Below are 21032 nucleotides of genomic sequence, written 5' to 3'. Positions count from 1 at the left end.
GGCCTTTATTTTTTCATGTAGAATTACCTTTTAAAGTTTGTCGCACTTATTTAGAAACACCCTGTATTGATGAAGAACATTGCTAGTTGTTAACGTACCTAACTTTTTTATTATCCAACATAAGCAAATAAATCAAAAAAGAAAATGTTAAAAAGGCCTAAAATTGAGTTTTAATTTCAGTATTTTATATATGCTAGAATATTCCACAGGGTGTTCTGAACTTTAAGGAAAAAAAGACGGTATGATTGTTACAGCCGGTATAAAATGACATTTGCCTGTCTAGCAACAAGATTATTACAACGACATTCTTAAATAATAAAGCTATAACGTACTTAAAAAATCATTCCAATCGGACAACTGGTTTAGGAAATTCGAGACATCAAACAGGTACCATTTTTAAGGTGTTCATTTAATTTTGCCGGTGTGTGTATAATCGTGTACTTCTTCTACTTCATCTTGTCCAATCCTCATTATGATGTCCTCATCTGTATTCTTTATGATTTTGCTTCTATGTCCAGTTCTTTCATAATTTCAGTGTCTGAAGATATTAGTTGGACCCAGTGTCGGATTCAAGGGGGGTATCAGTTCAGTCATCCCCCCCCCCCCCCCCAGACGAAAATAAATATCATTTCAATGATCCAAAACCGAGAGCCGTCAAAAAAAATTTTAGGCCTATCCAAAAAATAATTTAAAACCCACTTATCCTAGGGGTGGTAAGACTAAGTGACCTTACATTAGAGAAAATAATAAACTCGCCCTCAAGATCCATGATCCCCTTCCCAAAAATTCTGGATCCGCCACTGGTTGGACCTATATTGTTGGTCAAGTATATTCAAATGGGAAATAGTATCACGAGGTTTTTCCTGATTTTCCCTCGTGATTTACTATGGAATCTCTAACGCGAGAATTTCAGTGCCACCGTTGCATTTGGTTGTCTTTTTAAAGACAGATCACATGCTATGATTTTTTGTGGCGGATATTCTTGAGTTGGGATTGATTTCATGTAATCGAATGAACTATCTTTTAGTAAAGTCGTCCCAGGAACGCAACTCATCAATATTGGCAATATCATTTTAAAGTCGTCTACTTTAAAATGTATAATACGTGTATGAATTGCCGATATAAATGAGTCAGATTAAATAAATTATTAGAAGAATTTTTTACTAAGCAACAACATTTTTGTTTATTTAGTATTATTTTGTATTTTGACAACGACACCCGACTTGGGCGTCGAAACGTTAATAAAATCATTTTTAGGTAAAATTGTGGCTTATTTCCCATTTGAATATACTTGATTATAAAAATGCCACAAGAAAATAACTTCAGAACAATATATTGTTGGTCTTGTTGGTTGGTCTTTTCCTTTAATTTAAAAGCACGTTATTTTTTAGGTTGTGAGACAATGCCATTCGACAGCGACGAATACTGGGAGTGCGCTCTTCGATCTCTAACAAGTAGTCTTTGGCACCAAGTAGCTACATGTAAGATGGGTCCAAAATCTGATCCAGAAGCAGTGGTAGATAACACAGGAAAGGTGCATGGTTTAAAGCATCTGCGAGTTGCTGATACAAGTATTATACCGATGCCATTGACTGCGCATACTGCAGGACCATCGTATATGGTCGGAGAAAGGATATCTGATTTTATTAAAGAGGAATGGAGAACTAATAAGTATTTTAAATGATATTAATGATAATTTTTATCGACTGAGTATGATGTAATTAGTTTTGCCATTTAAGAAAGAAAGTAATTTTAAATATAGGTAGTAAAAAATATAAAGGCTCGTCGACCTTTGATACGCAATGTTTAGCTCCAATGGAGTTAAAGCAAATATTTTATTAGTCAATTTTTGTAACGGATTTATTGACGCCAATAAAAGTGTTTAATTTATTTTAAACGATTTTGTGTGTTTTATTTTAGTCAGCCTTGACAATTTTTCTTAGTATATTAAATGAGACGGATCATGTTTTACTGGTGATAGTATTCCGATCAAATTAAAAATATTGCCCAGCTACGATCATATGATATTGTATCCTGACAAACCTTAATACATTAATGGGGGTCCAAACCACGTTGAGACGAAGAAGTGACTGCGATCAAAGACAGAAATAATTCACAATATAAACGAAAAACATTTAAGAGCACACAGTAGCGATCAACAGGTAGCAACAAACGCGGTCCAAGATTGCGAAAGTTCTGCGAACTTTCAAAAGTGAGGCAACAGTGCGTCGGTAATTCGACAATGACAGTGACGTTTATACTATCAAAAACAATAATTTTTTTACACATAGGCGCGAAATGTTGCCAAGTCAGTGACGTTCGATTTCTTGTTATAAAAAAATCGATTTTTAGTAGTTCCAATGTGACACAAAATCTAGGCACGCGATAAAAAGTTTATTTGAAGAAAGTGTATATTTTTGTCTTTCTTAATGGCGGTACAGACTCCTTTTTTCAATATTTTATTTAGTTATAGAGTAATTTCCACATACTAACATATTTCTGAAATTGGGTTCTGTACCGCCATTCTTTATTATATTTCGGATATGTGTGCCAAATACCTCGACAAAATATCCAAAATTAGAGCCAATCTTGGAACGCGTTTGTTACTACCTGTTGATCGCTACTGTTTGCTCTTAAAGGCAGATCAATTAATACAGAAAAAGTCATGGATCACAGTTGAAATCCTAATAGACGAAAGAGGAAAAGCCAAAAATGACCCAGACCGATATAAAACGATAAATATAATAATAAGAAGGCAAGTCAAAGAAGCGAAAGAAAAATAAGGAATAGAAAGATGCGAAGAAAATGAGGCTCTACAGTTAAACTAGTCATACTATAGGAATAGGGCTCGAGTGCTAGCTCATTTGAAAGGTTATTCAATTCCCTATTCAGTAATATTAACATTAAAATGATTAATTATACAGGGTGTCCAAAAAAAAGTTTTGTAATTAAATTAATTGACACACAAAGAAGAATATGTATGTAATTTATATAATTCAAAATAAATTGTACTGCTGTCAGAAAACAGAAATAAATGTTTATTGAACAAATAAACATTACTTTTCACTTAAATTCAATGTTCAAGCTGAAACCCATTTACCTCTTGGCAGATTGAACATTGAATATAAGCAAAATCAATTGTGCAATAAACTTTTATTTCTGTTTTCTAACAGCAGTAAAATGTATTTTAAATTAAATAAATTACATACATTCTTCTTTCTGTGTCAATTAATTTAATTCAAAAAAATTTTTTTGGACACCCTGTATAATTAGTCATGTTAATGTTTATATTACTGAATAGGGAATTGAATAACCTTTCAAATGAGCTAGCACTCGACCCCTATTCCTATTTAAAAAAATAATCGATTACGTCATCACGCCCAAATGAATGACGTCACTAGTTCGATATTTATGTCAAAAAATCATAATTTAAAAATCGAATAACTTTTGTATTTTACATTTTTTTCTAATTCTGTAAACAAAGCAGTTTACAGGGGGGTCAAAATATAGTGAATAACCCTATACATAGGCAAGTTAAAGAACTCAAAGGTGGACTAAGACGAAGACAAAAAGGAAATCTAACTGATTCTGATGAAAACATCACTTTGAACAAATAAAATAAAATAATAACGTAAAAAGCATGCCTATAGAAACAGTTTGAATTCCAAAGAGATTATACCTTTGAGCCAGAAGAGGAATTTTATTCTAATAGGAATTTTATTCTGCAATGACCCAGCTTAAGGATGGTAGAGCTGGTCCCGATAATATACAAGCAAAACAACTGAAATTAATGGACCACGAATAAATAGCAATAATCAAAAATATACTCAACAACATATACAATCTAGAGAAACACCAACAGAATGGCTGAAGTCTAAGTTTATTGCTCTTCCAAAAAAAACCAAGTGTCCAAAAAAATACCGTATGATAAGTCTCATAAGTCATACCTTAAAATTGTTCCTAAATATGACAAGGCGAAAACGGCGGGTTCGTTGGGGAAAATATTCCCATGAGATTTTTTTTGCATAATTTCATTCGTGAAACATCCCAGAATAAGGTTCAAGAAGTCGCCCACGTGAAAAGTGGACCAAATTTTTTTAAAAATTTTTTTTTAATAAAATTGCAAAAATTGCTGTTTTTGGCCCGGAATTTTTTTTAAAGTTTTTTGGACCATTCTGGATAAAAAAGGTTTCTTATAATTTTTCTCTAAAGTTGATTGTTTTCGAGTTATAAGCAATTTAAAATTGAAAAAAACGAAAAATGGCGATTTTCAAGGCTTAATAACTCGGTTAAAAGTTATTATTATAAAAGTCAGAAAGTGACTAGATCAAAGTTTAATGCCCCCTCTACAAGATCCCGGAGAAATTTTTGTCATTATTTTATTACTAAGCTGTTATTTTTAAGTAATAATATTGAGCGCCATGCACGTGGTAGCCGGCCCTAAATGCTGAGTGCAAGTAAGATGCACAATTGGACTGCCGGAGTGGCATCTCTCTCGCACTCAGCATTTATGGCCGGCTACCACGTGCATGGCGCTCAATATTATTACTTAAAAATAACAGCTTAGTAATAAAATAATGACAAAATTTCTTCGGGATCTTGTAGGGGGGGCATTAAACTTTGATTTAGTCACTTTCTGACTTTCATAATAATAACTTTTAACCGAGTTATTAAGCCTTCAAAATCGCCATCTTTCGTTTTTTTTTTAATCTTAAATTGCTTATAACTCGAAAACTATCAACTTTAGAGAAAAATTATAATTTTTTATCCAGATTGTCCAAAACAACCTACAAAAAAATTGTCCCGTCCAAAAATATTGATTTTTGCAATTTGATTAAAAAAAATGTTAAAAAAAATTTGGCCCACTTTTCACGTGAGCGACTTCTTGAAGCTTATTCTGGGATGTCTCACGAATGTAATTATGCAAAAAAATCTCATGGGAATATTTTTCCCAACGAACCCGCCGTTTTAGGCTTGTCTATATAAGAGAATTTACAAACTGTGTGAAAGTCAAAATTCCCCCGACCAATTCGGGTTCATAAATGCTGTTGATACGAGAGGCTTTGTTCTAAGTATAAGTCTGTTCTCTGGTCTCTGTTCCAGAGATGCAAAGACATCAAAATGCGACGCATATGTATGTCTGGTTAAGAAAAGTAGACCTACAAGTCTTTAGGAACAAAATCACGTCTTACAGTCAATATAAACATAAAGAAGACAAAGCTCATGATAATTAGCAAGAAAAAGATAATAGAAGGGGAACTTTACATCAACCGAACCCCAGTAGCAAGAGTGACACTCTATAACTACCTCAGCAGCACAATAAATGCTAGAAAGGCCAAATCCACCTTCAACCGGATAAAGTCTTTCATCAAGAGCCACTGTTTGTCTTATAAATATATGGATGGTGTGATGCTACGCCTTCTCTGTCCTATTTTATGGAATTGAATCATGGACCACGAACAAAGATATGTGCAGAAGATTGGAAACATTTGAAATTTGGCTATATCGGAGAATACTTATGCGTTCGTGGACTGATCATGCTACAAATGAGGTTTTCTCACAAGAATCTAGAACAGAAGAACCGAAGAAAGCTATAATGCTTATATTTGATATAGTTTTGGAAAGCAAGATCCAGGAAGAAGAAATCCATCCTTGTTAAAGAACCTCAGCACCTGGTTCAACCCAATATCTGTGCAGCTGTTCCACGCTGCTGCAGACAAGATAAAGATTGCCATGATGATGGCTAATATACATCACGGATAGGCACATCAAGGAAAAGTTAAATGAATAATCAAGTCTGCGCTAATTGCCATTTATTTTTAAGCTCATTGATAGCATCTCTCTACTATAAGATACGTAGAGGCAGTACTCTATTTGATTTACATAATAAGTATAATATTCTATTTGATTTGAACTGAAATATTTAGTTTTAGTTTGTGTATCAACTATCAAAAGCCTATTTACTACCCTTAATCTATAAAACCTTAATTCGGCCAATAACATGCTATGGCAGTGAAGCCTGGGTCCTGAAAGAAACATCCAAAAACAAACTCGACACATTCGAAAGGAAAGTACTGATGAGAATATTAGGAGCTGTGAGGGAAAACGGAATCTTCAGAAGTCGATACAACAACGAGCTTTATCAACTTTATAAGGAAACACCCCTGTCAGACTTCATTAGAATACAAAGATTGCAATGGGCCGGACATGTGATAAGGATGGGAGAGGATAGGCTACCAAAAATAGCACTGAATGCTAGAATGCAGGGAAAGAGACTGGTTGGAAAGCCAAGAAAGCGCTAGGCAGACACAGTAAACAACGACGCACAAACCCTTTTAGGAGTCCGTGTATGTAGAAGAGCAGCTACATACAAGCAAGGGTGGAGGCAAAAAATAAAGGAGGCCAAGGCTCTCAATTTGGCTGTAGTGCCGTAGATGAAGAAGAAGAATTACTGCCTTTAATAAAATTAATAATGAAAATCAAAAAATTTCAAAATCCATCGAAAAAAAAACGAAAAAAATATAGTTCTAGAGTTATCCACGAAAACTATGTAAGAAAATTCTTCAAATAATGTAAAAATTATGTAACGACAAGATGAAATTTATTATACCTATAAAATTTTAATAATTACTGTTAATGTTAGGTACTAATTCAAAATAAATGTGTAGAAATAAGATTCCTTTACCCCCGTATGTCTTTTAATTACATCTCACCCTAAACAGATACATTTTATGGCAGGAACAACTTCAATAAAAAAAGGGAATTCTTTATTATTGCACTCATGGACCTTGAACAATAATGATCCTTGACGAATTTAAGGCTTCATCAAACGAAGAGGATATTCATAAGACCGATATTGGAATAAAATATCGGTCTTATAGTCGAGGAAACGAAGCATTTTGGCTCGCAATTTTTTCGTCCAGCATGGATTTACTTGAAATTTTCACAGAAGGTAGGGAATAGTCCAAGGATCATTTTCTATATCATGCCGCTGTACGCTAAAACCTTGGGGGTGGTTGCCACCCCATCTCGGGGGCGGGAATTTTTTATTACATTTCAACTATGTAAATCGATGTAAAAAGTGATTATAAGAAAAAAATGTTTTTTACATTTTCTTCGTAAAACTAATATTTTTCGAGTTATTCGCGCTTGAATGTATCAGTTTTTCGACGAAAAAATCGACTTTTTTTAGAGGGTTTTTTGAGAATACCTCGAAAAATATGCATTTAATCAAAATAACTGTAGATATCAAAATTGTATCTATTAGTAACACAAACCAAATTATTTTTCTGTAATATCGCTAAGACCAACACAAACCGAGATACGGCATGTTAAAAGTTAGCTTTTTTCGTCAAATGCATAATTTGAAATATTCAAAGTAAAATAACGGAAAACCTTTGCATTTTTCGAGGAAAACTTAAATAATCTTTTTTCAATTATACAGTTAGGCCTTTAAAAAAAATAATAAAAAGTTTCTAGTCTGAAAAGTATGCGACTTATGATGAAAACAAGGTCGGTACCTGCTTTTCTCTATGAAAAAATCAGTGAAAACAATCCCCTAACTAATTAAAAATTGGTCTTCGCCTTTCTGTAATTCCTTTTATATTTGTATTAATAATACACTCAAGAAGCTTGACCCATTTAAAAGGTCTAATTTTAGAAAAGTTGTGAGTTTAAAGAAACATTAATTTTTTGGAATTTCCCATTTTTCACCTTTTACTTCAAAATATCTCCGAAAATACTGGAGATACGAAAAAAATGATAGATTACCAAATTGTAGCTTCTTTAATATCTAAAATTCCCTTGTACATAGATTTTCATTACAGTGAAGAGTTAGCGAGATATAGCTGTTTAAAACCTCTATTTACGAGCAAACACCCCCTTATTCGAGCCCTTTAAACCCACCCTTATTTAAAACTGAGGGATCTTACGGAATTTAGTGTGCACAGTTTTATAACTCTTCAAAAATACTACAAAGTCATTTTTGAAAAAAATTTTCACCGCCAAAAATGAAGGAGCTATGTTTATAAAACGAATTTTTTTTATCGAAAAATTCGGATAGTCCGCTTATGGAAAATTTTCAATGTATGTATAATACCACAGAACCGGTTCGTATACTGGAGGATGACTAAAAAACTATTTGTATTTGTATTTGTACATATTTGTAAATTCGTATTTTTGTGTAAATAAATGTTTTTGTAATTCCTTAATTCTACTTTTTTTCTGTATAGACCTATTAAAATATCTACTTATAAAAACTGTAATGTTATTAAGGGTGGTTTTTAAGGGTTGAAATATTATGATATTATATCCTAAAGCTAAAGTATAAAACAATCATTATTTAACTAATCAAAACCAATTTTACCCATATTAAATTATACAATATTTTTATTAAATTTTTGACAATAAGGGGTTGTTTACACCCCTAAAAATAATCAACTTCCTTAAGCATGATATAGAATATGAAGTACAGGGTGAGATGATCCTAATCCCAAATTTTTATGTACATCGATGCAAGCCGAAATTATTCTTTTAGGATAAGTACATTTTTTATATATAGCTCCAACAAGGGTGGTTTTAAGGGTTGAAATATTATGATAATATATCTTAAAGCATAAAACATTCATTATGTAACTAATAAGAACCAAATGTTGACAATATTAAAGTTTAAAATGTTATTTTATAATTTTTTACAACTAGGGGTAGTTTTCACCTTTACAAAACCAAAAGCGTACAACGGCTCAATATAGAAAATGAACTAGAGGGTGTAATGAGCCTAATCCCAAATTTTTGTACAAATCGATACTGGACGAAAAAATTGCGAGGTTTTGCCATTTTTTCAGCTTCATTTCCTCGACTATTATGCAGTCCGAATAAGCTATTTTTTAAAAATTGGCCTAAAAATTGTTTAATTACATTTTGAGCCATTTTTGCTTGGACGATATTTCCAACCTTAATCCAAGCATCCGACAAATTATGTGATTATGTAAAACAACAATCAATGAGAATATTGGTTCCAGCGAAGCCGAGGTTTTTGCCTTGTCTTTAGTCCAAGTTCAGTGCCTTTACATAAACACGCACATAACCTTGAAACCGGTCTTCAATGGAGGTGCAAAACATTGATCTTAATAAAGGTAGATCTCATTGAACCCCTTTTGTACGCTTCTTCAGTGGCGTATCACAATAAGATTTTTTTTAATTTTAAATTTATTTATCTGTACTGTTCTTCACTCTCTTCACTATCTACACTGTCAGCTGTTATGTTCTGGATCATCCTCTAGTTCTCGGTCTCCTTATTTCTATTCTTAATGCGATCTTCAGATCACTCGTGTGGTGCATTCACATGGCCAAGTCACCGTATTCGCTGGTATATAGATACTGGACACAGGTCCAGAATTTTCTTTTCAGTTATTTCTTCCCATATTAACAAATTATTTTTTGAATCGTTGTTCAATGTACCGGGTGTCCCAATAAGAATGGCTCTCGGCCATATCTCAGGAACCGCCGATAGTACAGCTTTGAGAAAAAATATTTATAACAAAAGTTGCCTCGGGAAAAGCCTGGAAATTATTTACATAATTGTAGGTCCACCGCTAGAGGGCGTAATTGAATATCAAAAATTAAAAATCAAAATTTTACAAAATTTAATTAATGAAAGGGCACTAGAAATCCAATCATCGTATTCTTCTTAATATTCTGCGCCTATTTGATTTCACAAATTTAAGTCTACCTTTGCAAATAAGAGGTGGGAGTGAGTGGGAACCTTCTTATGAAAAGATGGCTGTAAGTCCGGTTTTGCTAAATCGAATTTTGCATACTTGGTCTTATTGAAAACAGCTCTTTTTCGTCAATGTAAGAGTCTTATTTTCGAAATAGCCTAATAAGTAATGTGCCAGCTAGTAGGCGTTATTTAATTATTTTCGGAAACCTATTTTTCTTTGGAGAATATTAAATACAAGTATGCATTTTTATTCTTGTAGTACAAAAAAATTAGACTAAATTAGCAACATAATACCGAAAACCGCGTGTCGATACCTTTTCTCTATCTCGAGATATCTTAAGAAACGTGTAAATTTTAAAGATAACTGGAACTGTCACCGGTAAACGAAGTTAAAGAAAAGTAGTGTTCTATGAAAAAAAAACAAAGAAACATTTTCCAAATATAATTATTTAATTCAAATAACAATAAGACAAACAACACTATAAAATATAACAAAGAAATAGAAGAAATTACTTACTTGGTGACGGCCTAAATGTTCTAATTGTTGCTTATCATTTTCAATGAAAACATTTACTCTTTCAAGAGTAGATTGAACAGCAGTCTTAATTTCTGTTTTCGCAATGCTTTGAATGGCGTTTCGTATTATCTAGATTCTAGATCATATTTTCTCGCGTAATGCGCCTAGCGGCAAAAACAAGGTCTTTAATCCGTCCCCATAAATAAAAGTCTAAAACAGTTAAATCTGTTGCTATTCAATCTACTTTTGAAAGAGTAAATGCTTGCATCAAAAATGATGGGCAACAATTTGATCATTTAGGCAGTTACTAAGACTGTAAGACCTAAGTAAGTAGTTGCTTTTATTTCTTTGTTATATTTTATAGTGTTGTTTGTCTTATTTTTGTTTTAATTAATTATTTACGTTTACATCTGGAAAATGTTTATTTGTTTTTTCCATAGCACACTACTTTTCCTTAACCTCATTTACAGGTGACAGTAACAGTTATGTTTAGAATTTACACATTTCTTAAGATATCTCGAGATAAAAAAAATGTATCGACATCCGATTTTCGGTATTATGTAGATAATTTGGTCTAATTTTGTAATACGTGATTAAAAATGTATACTTGTATTTAATATTTTCCAAAGAAAACTAGATATCTGAAAATAATTAAATAACGCCTCCTACCTTGCATATTACTCATTAGGCTATTTCTAAAATAAGACACTTACATTGACGAAAAAGAGCTGTTTTCAACAAGACCGAGTATGCAAAATTCGATTTAGTAGAACCGGACTTACAGCAATTTTTCATAACAAGGTTCCCACTCACCCCCACCTCTTATTTGCAAAGGTAGACTTAAACTTGTGAAATCAAATATGCGCAGAATTTTATGAAGAATAGGATGATTGGATTTCCAGTGCGCTTTCATTAGGTAAATTTTGTAAAATTAAGATTTTTCAATTTTTGATATTCAATTACGCCCTCTAGCGGTGGACCTACAATTATGAAAATAATTTCCAGGCTTTTCCCGAGGCAACTTTTGCTATAAATATTTTTTTCTCAAAGCTGTACTATACACGGTTCCTGATATATGGCCGAGAGCCATTCTTATTGGGACACCCGGTACACAATTCACATATGTACAATGTGACCAGTCTTTTGACATTTCTAAAGAGCCTCTCTATTACCTCTCTTTTATTGTCCTTGAGACAGATGTAAAGAAAACATTGACAAATCTATGTGGCTTTAAGAGTGGTTTCGGTAGAAGAGATGCGTTATCCAGATTTCCATACAGAGATGTCCAGCTGTTTATGTACGTGCCTTTTTGTTGACTACAAGAAAGAATTTGACACTTAGGTTCGGGTGGACGGCACACTTGGATAAAGATAGTTTGTACTGGAATTAGACAGATAGTATTAGAGTTAAAGGTCAGACATCCGGAAATGTTCCTATTATGTGAGTATTTCGACAGGGACGTGTGCTAGATCTGCTTTTTTTTTCATTTATATACAGTAAAGGTTTTCGGAGAAGCTGCGGAAGACAAAACAGAAGGTATACTTGGCAAAGGAGTACTGATCGACAACTTAAGATTATTTTCCGATGATGCAGTTTTGCTTGTAAAGAGGATTTATAGGTACTTCTCTCAGCGGTAAAGGCGGAGATACATATGCGCTCTGCTCGGTGTGCGAGCCGCTCGCGCGCAGCGTATTCGTCAGATTAGTACATGTTTTCAACTGACGCACAAACGGCACGCACACGGCGCACCACGATCTAAATTCTGTCGGTTTTTCAACAAACGCTTTGATGGTTCGCAATACGTATTTGGACGGGTTTGCGAGTGGTTTGTTGGTTTTGGCGCGCATGAGTTGAATATTTGTTAGTAATGGAATGGTCGGAACTGTCGGAAGGAAATTGATGTTTACCGTGGAAAATCATTATTGTGGGATCCTCAATAAAGAACCATTTAATTTAAAGAAACAACTTAAATCCGATCTGAACGGAAATAGAAGCTGAAATAAAAAAATGTACATGCGGACCTTTTTAAAAAATGTTAGTTCATTGTTGTACTAAAAATAACATGTATTAAAAATAAGATTTACTATTTTATTTGGGCATAAGCCACAATTCGAGTTTGAAATCAAGTTTACTTGACCTTTCGACTTTCACTTCGGAAATAGTTATCAATATCAAAAAAACATTCATAAGCAGATATATAAATATTATGTGTCACCGGAAATCGAAATAGGTATAACGCACGACTTGGAGAACCTATAGTTTTCTAACTTCGTGTCTGGTGAAGCAACGCAGTTGAAACAAGCGGATATATTATAATTGTGTCACCGGAAAGCGAAAAAGGTAAGGCACAACTTGGAAGACCCAATAGTTTTCTAACTTCGCTTCTGGTGAAGCAACAGAGTTGGAACAAGCAGATATATTATAATTGGGTCACCGGAAAGCCAAAAAGGTAACGCACAACTTGGAAGACCCAATAGTTTTCTAACTTCGCTTCTGGTGAAGCAACGGAGTTGGAACAAGCAGATATATTATAATTGGGTCACCGGAAAACGAAAGAGGTAACGCACAACTTGGAAGACCCAATAGTTTTCTAACTTCGCTTCTGGTGAAGCAACGGAGTTGGAACAAGCAGATATATTATAATTGGGTCACCGGAAAGCCAAAAAGGTAACGCACAACTTGGAAGACCCAGTAGTTTTCTAACTTCGCTTCTGGTGAAGCAACGGAGTTGGAACAAGCAGATATATTATAATTGGGTCACCGGAAAACGAAAAAGGTAAAGCACAACTTGGAAGAGCCTATAGTTTCCTAACTTCGCTTCTGGTGAAGCAACGGAGTTGGAACAAGCAGATATATTATAATTGGGTCACCGGAAAGCCAAAAAGGTAACGCACAACTTGGAAGAGCCTATAGTTTTCTAACTTTGCTTCTGGTGAAGCAACGGAGTTGGAACAAGCAGATATATTATAATTGGGTCACCGGAAAGCCAAAAAGGTAACGCACAACTTGGAAGAGCCTATAGTTTTCTAACTTTGCTTCTGGTGAAGCAACGGAGTTGAAACAAGCAGATACATTACAATTGTGTCACCGGAAAACAAAAAAGGTAACGCACAACGTGGAAGAACCTATAGTTCTCTAATTTTGTTTCTGGTTGTAGGAACAAGCAGATATATTATGGTAGGGGAGCAAAGTATGCTAAATGTGCAGTCACTCGAGCGCTTTGGGGACCTATTGGGCTGTGATTATTAGGTCCTAAAACCAAAAAAAGTTAAGTAAAATTTTCCATTTTAGTGGGGACTTCCCATTTTTTAATTTAATTTTCCATTTCCTACAATCTTTTTTCCGATTACAGCGCCATCTATCCATAATTATAAAAATTGTTTCGAATAAAAGTTGTTTATTTTTATACAAACGATCCAAATCTGCAATAAGAAATGGGGGCTACCACTTAAGATTTTAAAGTAAGCCCCCCACCTCACCTCTGTGGGGTAGTGTTTGGAACCATTCGATAGATTTTTTAAAAATATTGATAAAGTGTATTTTGCAGTTTTTCGATATGATGTTTATTCTGCGGAAGATCGCGGGATTTGTATTTAAAATTTTAAATTTACCCCCCCCCCCCCTCACCGTGGGGGTCATGTTTGGTATTTTTCGATAGATTTTTGAAAACATTGAACACGTAGTTTTTAGTTTTTCAATCTGACGTTCATTTCGCGAAATATTCGCTTTTTTTCTGAAACTTTTTGACTCACCCATTTTCGTACACCCCGCTCAAATCGTCATATTTTTGAAATATAGACTCTTTTGCATGTACTTAACTTACCTAATCTTAATCTGACAATTTCGAGTATTTTTAAGGATAGATTTTTTTTTCGGGCCCCCCTGAACGAACCCCCCTGTGTTAAGAACCAATAGATGGTGGAGCTACATCTGCAGGGTACAACGTTTCTCCCCATATGATAATCTGACGCGCTCGAGTAACTGCAAAAATCCCCGCTTGGGATCCCCTACCATTATATTTGTGTCGCCGGGAAGCGAAAAGGTAGTTCCCGAAATGTTCGCAAACTGTGGCTTATTCCACATAAAATAGTAAATTGCATAAGATGACACAAGAAAATAGTTTCAGAATATGTAATAACAAAATAAGATGTAGTAGAAGTACAGGACAGAGACATGATTATCTACAATTACTAAACGTTCGCATGTTTCCTCTGGGTCGTCAAAATGAAAAATTTTAACGAACAATAACCGCGCCTCAAACGCGCGGCGCTCACACCGCGCGGAGTTCGCGGCGCGGATATGTATTTCCGCCTTTACAGGCCACAATGTACAAATGGGTTTGAAAGAAAATACCAAGAAACCCGAATGGATAGCGGATGGATTTGCTATCCAAAATGGATAGCAAAAACAAAAATGTAGCTAACAATCTAACTGATATCAGGAGAGATGGACACATAGTGGAGAGAATAAAATTATACAAATATTTCGCCTGTCAAATGAATGAAAAATTGTTAGGTTGTTGTTTCTTAACATTTTATTATATGGCATTGAATCATGTACTTTTTAAGGAGAAGAAACCTGTAAATAATTAAGGATTCGAGATGTGATGTTCTCAATACCATAAAAAGAAGAAAATTGGACTACTTTGTGGCCGCAATTAAAATTATTAGCAACCTTGACAATAGGTTCTCGTCTAATCTAGTGGTGACTGGACATTGCCAAAATCTACATCATAGGTTCTGAAAATATCGTAAACAGAACACGTCACAAACAAAGAGGTTCAGAGAAAGATGGATAAAGAAATGGAAATCTTAAATACCATCAAAACAAGAAAATCAGAATACCAAGGACATATTACACGCGGAAAGAAATTCAACTTGCTCCAATTGATTATGCAGGGAAATATTCAAGGAAAAAGAAGCATGTGGAGACGCACAATATCGTGGCTGCGCAAAAATGAACTTTTCAGAGCAGCCGTCTCTAGAGTCCGAATAGCTATGGTGATTGCCGACCTCCGTCGCAGAGATGGCACTTAAAGAAGAAGAAGACATCATAGGTAGGGCGAATGAACTATGATACAGGAAATGCCAAATTGAGGAAAATACTGTCATGTATGTCCTGCGTGAATGTAAAAGGCTTCTTATATGAGGCTGGTATATACCGACAAACCAGAAGCAATAAATATTGGTGGAACTCTGAGATTGAAGAACTGGTTAGAGAAAAGAAGGAGCTATATCTAAAATGGCTAAACACAAAACAAGATGAAGACCTAAGAAAATACAAAGAAAAGAAAAAAGACACAAGGCGAAAGATCATGCAAGGAAAAAGAGAAATATGGGATAAAAAGTGCAAAGAAATAGATACTTATATCGGAGGTAGACAATGCAGTGAAGCATGGAAATTCATTAACAATGTAAAAGTCGATAAAAAATCCTACAACCCAATACAGCTAATATAATATAATACCAACAAAAAAATGGATAGACCATTATAAGAATCTACTTACCGAAGAAAGAACAGAATACAAAGATCAAGCTCAAAATGAAATAAATATAGAAGGCGATCAAGTACTAATTGATGTAGCAGTAGTGACTAAAGCAGTAAAACAGCTTAAAAATGGAATATCTCCCGACCCCGACGGAATATCAGCAGAACATAAAAACGGAACGCAGAAATTGTTTAGATCTCTTGCATACATATTCACAAAGTACGTCAATGGAGAAAGCATCCCAGAAGAATGGAAAACAGCTTTCATAACATCGATATATAAAAAAGGTAACAAATTAGACTGCAATAACTACCGAGGCTATCAGTAACAAGTACGGTAAGTAGGATCTATGGAAGAATAATCAGAGATATGATCGAAGATGAATACAAATACCAAGAGGAAGAGGAGCAGAGCGGGTTTCGAGCTGGTAGATCTTGTACAGACAACGTGTTCTGCTTGAAACAAATTATAGAGAAGAAACTAGCACGGAATAGATCAACACACCTTACATTCATAGATTTAGAAAAAGCATATGATAACATACCCATCTCGAAACTATGGCAGGTACTCCAGGAAACTTCAATCAATCATACACTCATATAGGCTGTTCAGAATATATACAACAACATGGAAGCCCAGATAAAATTAGGCAACAGAATATCGGAACCATTCAGAGTCAATAAAGGCCTACGACAGGGGTGCTGCATATCACCGACACTTTTTAAAATCTACATTGGTAAAGCTCTCCACCAGTGGAAATCGAAATGAAAATGAATGGGCATACAGGTGGACGATGATACTTGATTGTATACCCTCCAATTTGCCGATGATCAGGTAATATGTGCAAATGACAAAGAGGATCTCGAGTACATGACACGAAAATTGAATGAGGAATTTGAAAAATGGGGTTTGATAATGAACATGGAAAAGACGGTGTGCCTCTGCGTAGGAGAGGAATCTACTGACCTGAAACTGGAAAACAATAAAACAATAAAACGATGTGAACACTCTAAATACCTGGGAATAAATTTTAAGAAAGAAACAACGGATGATGCAGAGATAAATAGTAGAATAAATAAAGCTAGACAATTAATTAAATCTCTGAATGGAATTTTATGGGGTACTGAAATAGGAAAACAAAGGAAATTGAGAATATATCACACAATGATAAATGCACACTTCTGTACGGATCTGAAACTTGGCGTCTGAAAGAACATCAAATAAGGAAAATAGAAGCCACAGAAATGGATGCACTAAGAAGAGCAGCTAGAAAAACGAAACTTGATAGGGTTCGAAACAACACAGTTAAGGAAGAAATGGGTCTAAAAGAAACTGTGACCGACTGCATAGATAGAAAACAGCTTATATGGCATGGGCATGTTCAAAGAATGCCAGAAGAAAGACTACCAAAGAAAGTAGCAAAATGGATACCACCGGAACACAGGAAACGAGGAAGACCAAAGAAATCGTGGATGGAAGGAGTTCGAAGATCAATGAGCGAACGAGGATTGACAGAGGACGATTGTAATGATAGGACGCAATGGCAATTGGGCATCGGACAACGTCGAAGGACGTTCTAACCCGAATCTATATAAATATACCGACAAAGCAAGTGATTATATTTTTTAAAAAGAAGATAATCCGGATATTTTATATAATTTCTTATTCAGTGAAAACTACTGGCAATTTTTTCATTTCACTTTATGCTCTGTACTTATTTTTGTACATATATTTAAGGTCTAACAAATGATGTATTCTTAATATAAGATTCGTGTTTCTTGGTCTCACTCGTTTTTTTCTTACAATAATATGAACAAAGTTTGGCCCATTCTTTCAAGGGACGCTACTGAGAGGCTTCCTTCCAACCTGTATTTTATTTGGCTATCAATATAGTAGCGTCTGTACACCTCGGCACTTTACCTTATATTTTTTGTGCAGATAGTGCCATTTGATATTATTTTTTTTGCGGATAGTTAGTGCCTTTTGATATTAATTTATTGGAAATGTAAGTAAACAATTTTGAAAATAGAATACATTTTTAAACGCTTTTCTTCAAAATACTTCAATAGTTTGCATCAGATCTTTAGACGTTAATTTGACTGACTTTGTTCAATGCAAATGAATTAAAATTTGCAGACATATGCATCCGCGGTAACAATACAACAATAGTCGATAAAAAAAATTTATGTTTATTAATTGTTTAAATAAAAAAAAACGATTTTACTGGAAAATGCTTATTGTTTTTTACAATGATGAAACTTGAAACTTTTACGGATTGTAGCTAATGATATGAACTATAGATAATTTCACTTTTTACGTTAATCGTTTGCTTGTTATGCTTCATAAATAAACAATAAAGTTTAAAATTTTGAACGCTCATATATTCGTTTATATATCGGCGTTTATTCGTGTCAAATTTCAATACGATACAAAACAAAACTTTAACCAAAACTCGAATTCAAAAAATTCGTGTTTTTATCGTAGTCTTAGAAAAACCACCGGTAGAGACGTTTTGTGCTACAATTAACATTAGAATTCGTTTTTAGTCTAGGCGCCAAATAGAGGTCACCGTGTCCTTTTCAATTCTGATGGAAAAACTCAACGGTTTCTTATGAATTTTTGGCTGCTGATTACGAATTTCGACGGTGGATTTCGATCCGAGTGGTCAGAAAATTGTTATAAACAATTTAATTGTTTTAAATTGTTTATAAGGCTCTAGCTCATACACTAAAAGAGATAAAAAAATGTTTCAAATAAAATTTGTTCCTTAATAAAAAACAAAGAAAAAAAAACGTTTACTAAATTTAAATCCAACAATTAGAACTTATAGGTCTGGATCCCGCGCATGAAAAAAAAGTTGATTAATAGCAAGCTGAAAATTTGTTAATAGCTTAAGGGTGTCTAGTCGGATAAACTTTAATATATGGGAACACTGTAACAGGGGCAGTTTTAATTGCGGAACAGGTTAAAAATTTGGAACGGTCAGACCACGAAAACGGCACATTTATTTTGTCCGACAGAACAGACTTAAACTCTCCGAACAGAGATTAAACTCTCATGCAAAAATCAGACTGCTATTTATCACCTGTCATAATTCCTGTCATTTGACATATTCTACATGTTCCACTCATTAAAACGCCCATGTGGTGATAAATAGCAGTCTGATTTTTGCATGAGAGTTTAATCTCTGTTCGGAGAGTTTAAGTCTGTTCTGTCGGACAAAATACATGTGCCGTTTTCGTGGTTCTGACCGTTCCAAATTTTTAACCTGTTCCCCAATTAAAACTTCCCCTGTTCCAGTGTTCCCATATATCAAAGTTTGTCCGACTAGACACCCTTAAGCTATTAACAAATTTTTAGCTTGCTATTAATCAACTTTTTTTTCATACGCGGGATCCAGACCTATTAAGATATTGTAAAATTAGCGCACAATGCAAATTGAAAATTGCGAAATAAGTATTTTTCGAAGCTTTATCGATCGTAACTCGGCTGCCACGCAAGCAAATGAACCTTAGAAGGTTTCATTTTGAAGCTTAATTAATAGGCTTCCAAACAAAGTTTGTTAAATTACTTGATCTTCATTTGTTTTAAAGTTATACCAGTTTAAAATTATAATTTTCTTAAAAAAATTGTACAATAATTTGTTTATAAGGGTTTAAAGCAAATTTGAACTACAAACATTTATACTTTAATTAACAATAATGATAGAAAACTCAAAAGGAACATTTGAGCTAATGAAAATGTTCGTAAATTTATTTTTGGCCAAGATGTTATTTTAATGGCGCGCTATGAGACGCAAGATGGACAGATTATAATTTCTATGTATAGTTACAGTTCAAGTTGATTCCAGTATCCATACAAAAAATATGAAAAAAATATTTTTAAGAAACGCTTTTTGCTTTAAATTTAAAATTTTAAATACAAACTCCGCGATATTTCGCAAAATAAACATTAGATCGAAAAACTGCAAAATACATTTTCAAATTTTTTTTTAAATCTATCGAATGATACCAAACACGACCTCCCACGGAGGCGGGGTGGGCGGCTACTTTAAAATCTTAAATGGGACCCCCAAATTTTTATTGCAGATTTGGATTCTTTACGTAAAAATAAGCAACTTTTATTCGAGACATTTTTTCGAATGATGGATAGTTGGCGCTATAATCGGAAAAAACGATTGTTGGAAATGGAAAATTAAATTAAAAAATGGAAAGCGCCCACTAAAATGGAAAATTTTACTTAAATTTTTTTGGTTTTAGGACCTACTCTTCAAAACTCAATAGGTCCCCATAACGCTCGAGTGACTGCAAATTTATCATACTTTGCTCCCCTACCATAAGTAACAGGGATAAAAAAAAAGAGAAAATATAGTGTAATTTTTAATTTAAATTATTTTATTCAAAAGAAACTATTTGTTTATTCTAAGACTTTCGACCTTCGGTAATAAAGTAATCTTTCAATCTACGTTAAAAATTTTCAAAAATATTTATTAGTTTTTTCAGGATTTGAAAAGAAAGATGAATATAATTAAATATTATTGGAGCCGAAAGTTTGCGCCTATCACTTTAATAACAGTTAATAAGAATAAGATAAGATTAAAGATCTATGTGAAACATTAGTAATGTCACAGATATCTCTTTCTTTTTCTTAAATTTTTATCGTTTTCATAGTCTGATTGAATATTTTCTAGGTCTTTTTGAAGTTATACTTATTTACGCGCGATAGAGGGTGAATTTTAATACGATTAAAACCTTTGATCCCGGCGCAGTCGCATTACAACTTTGTTATGATTGGATGTTCAAATGACATGGCAAAAATTATCCAATATGGCGAAACAAAAAAGTTTATAATTGTAGTGATTTTTAAATAGTTTTTAAAGCAACAGGTACGTAATAATTGTAAATGTATCATAGGTACCTACCAAAATACATAGTATGTAATATCATTTGAACTATCATTTGAACCTACCAAAATACATAGTATGTAATACTTTTATTTACATAATATGATTACCATCAAAATTTCTATCAATATTCACCTAATATATTGTTTTCTTACTCTATGTTTTGTTGTATTTTTTCAATTCTAAATCATTTCAATTCAAAATCAAAATAATTTGATTTACATAATGCAAAAATGTCAAAAGTTTAATCCGTTTAGTTAGTCGATCTTCGCACATAATGACACACTGTCTCCGTGGCGAAGCGTAAAATGCGAGTGAACCCCAATACAACGCCAATACCAGCCGCGCTGGTAAGTTGGTTCAAATCCCAATAGAAACTTTTATTTTTGTATTTTTTTTATAC

General features: G+C 33.8%; 3 protein-coding genes across 3 annotated transcripts in view; 2 read left to right on the top strand and 1 right to left on the bottom strand.

Annotated features, from left to right (window-relative positions):
* LOC126891993 (glucose dehydrogenase [FAD, quinone]-like) overlaps positions 1–1900 on the top strand; it is a 69424-nt gene extending 67524 nt beyond the window's left edge. The window contains exon 9 of the mRNA XM_050661371.1: positions 1392–1900. Within this exon, the coding sequence (XP_050517328.1) occupies positions 1392–1684 (293 nt within the window). The 3' untranslated portion in view covers positions 1685–1900. The remainder of the gene's footprint in view (positions 1–1391) is intronic.
* LOC114339236 (protein NDRG3) overlaps positions 1–21032 on the bottom strand; it is a 658690-nt gene that overhangs the window by 564023 nt on the left and 73635 nt on the right. The window lies entirely within an intron of this gene.
* LOC126891994 (glucose dehydrogenase [FAD, quinone]-like) overlaps positions 17636–21032 on the top strand; it is a 51634-nt gene continuing 48237 nt past the window's right edge. The window contains exon 1 of the mRNA XM_050661372.1: positions 17636–17731. Coding sequence (XP_050517329.1) covers positions 17730–17731 — 2 coding nt within the window. The 5' untranslated portion in view covers positions 17636–17729. The remainder of the gene's footprint in view (positions 17732–21032) is intronic.

Source organism: Diabrotica virgifera, chromosome 9 (genome assembly GCF_917563875.1).
Source record: "Diabrotica virgifera virgifera chromosome 9, PGI_DIABVI_V3a".
NCBI lineage: Eukaryota > Metazoa > Arthropoda > Insecta > Coleoptera > Chrysomelidae > Diabrotica > Diabrotica virgifera.
Note: the sequence above shows the minus strand (reverse complement) of the source record. Positions and strands in the feature narration are given on the sequence as shown.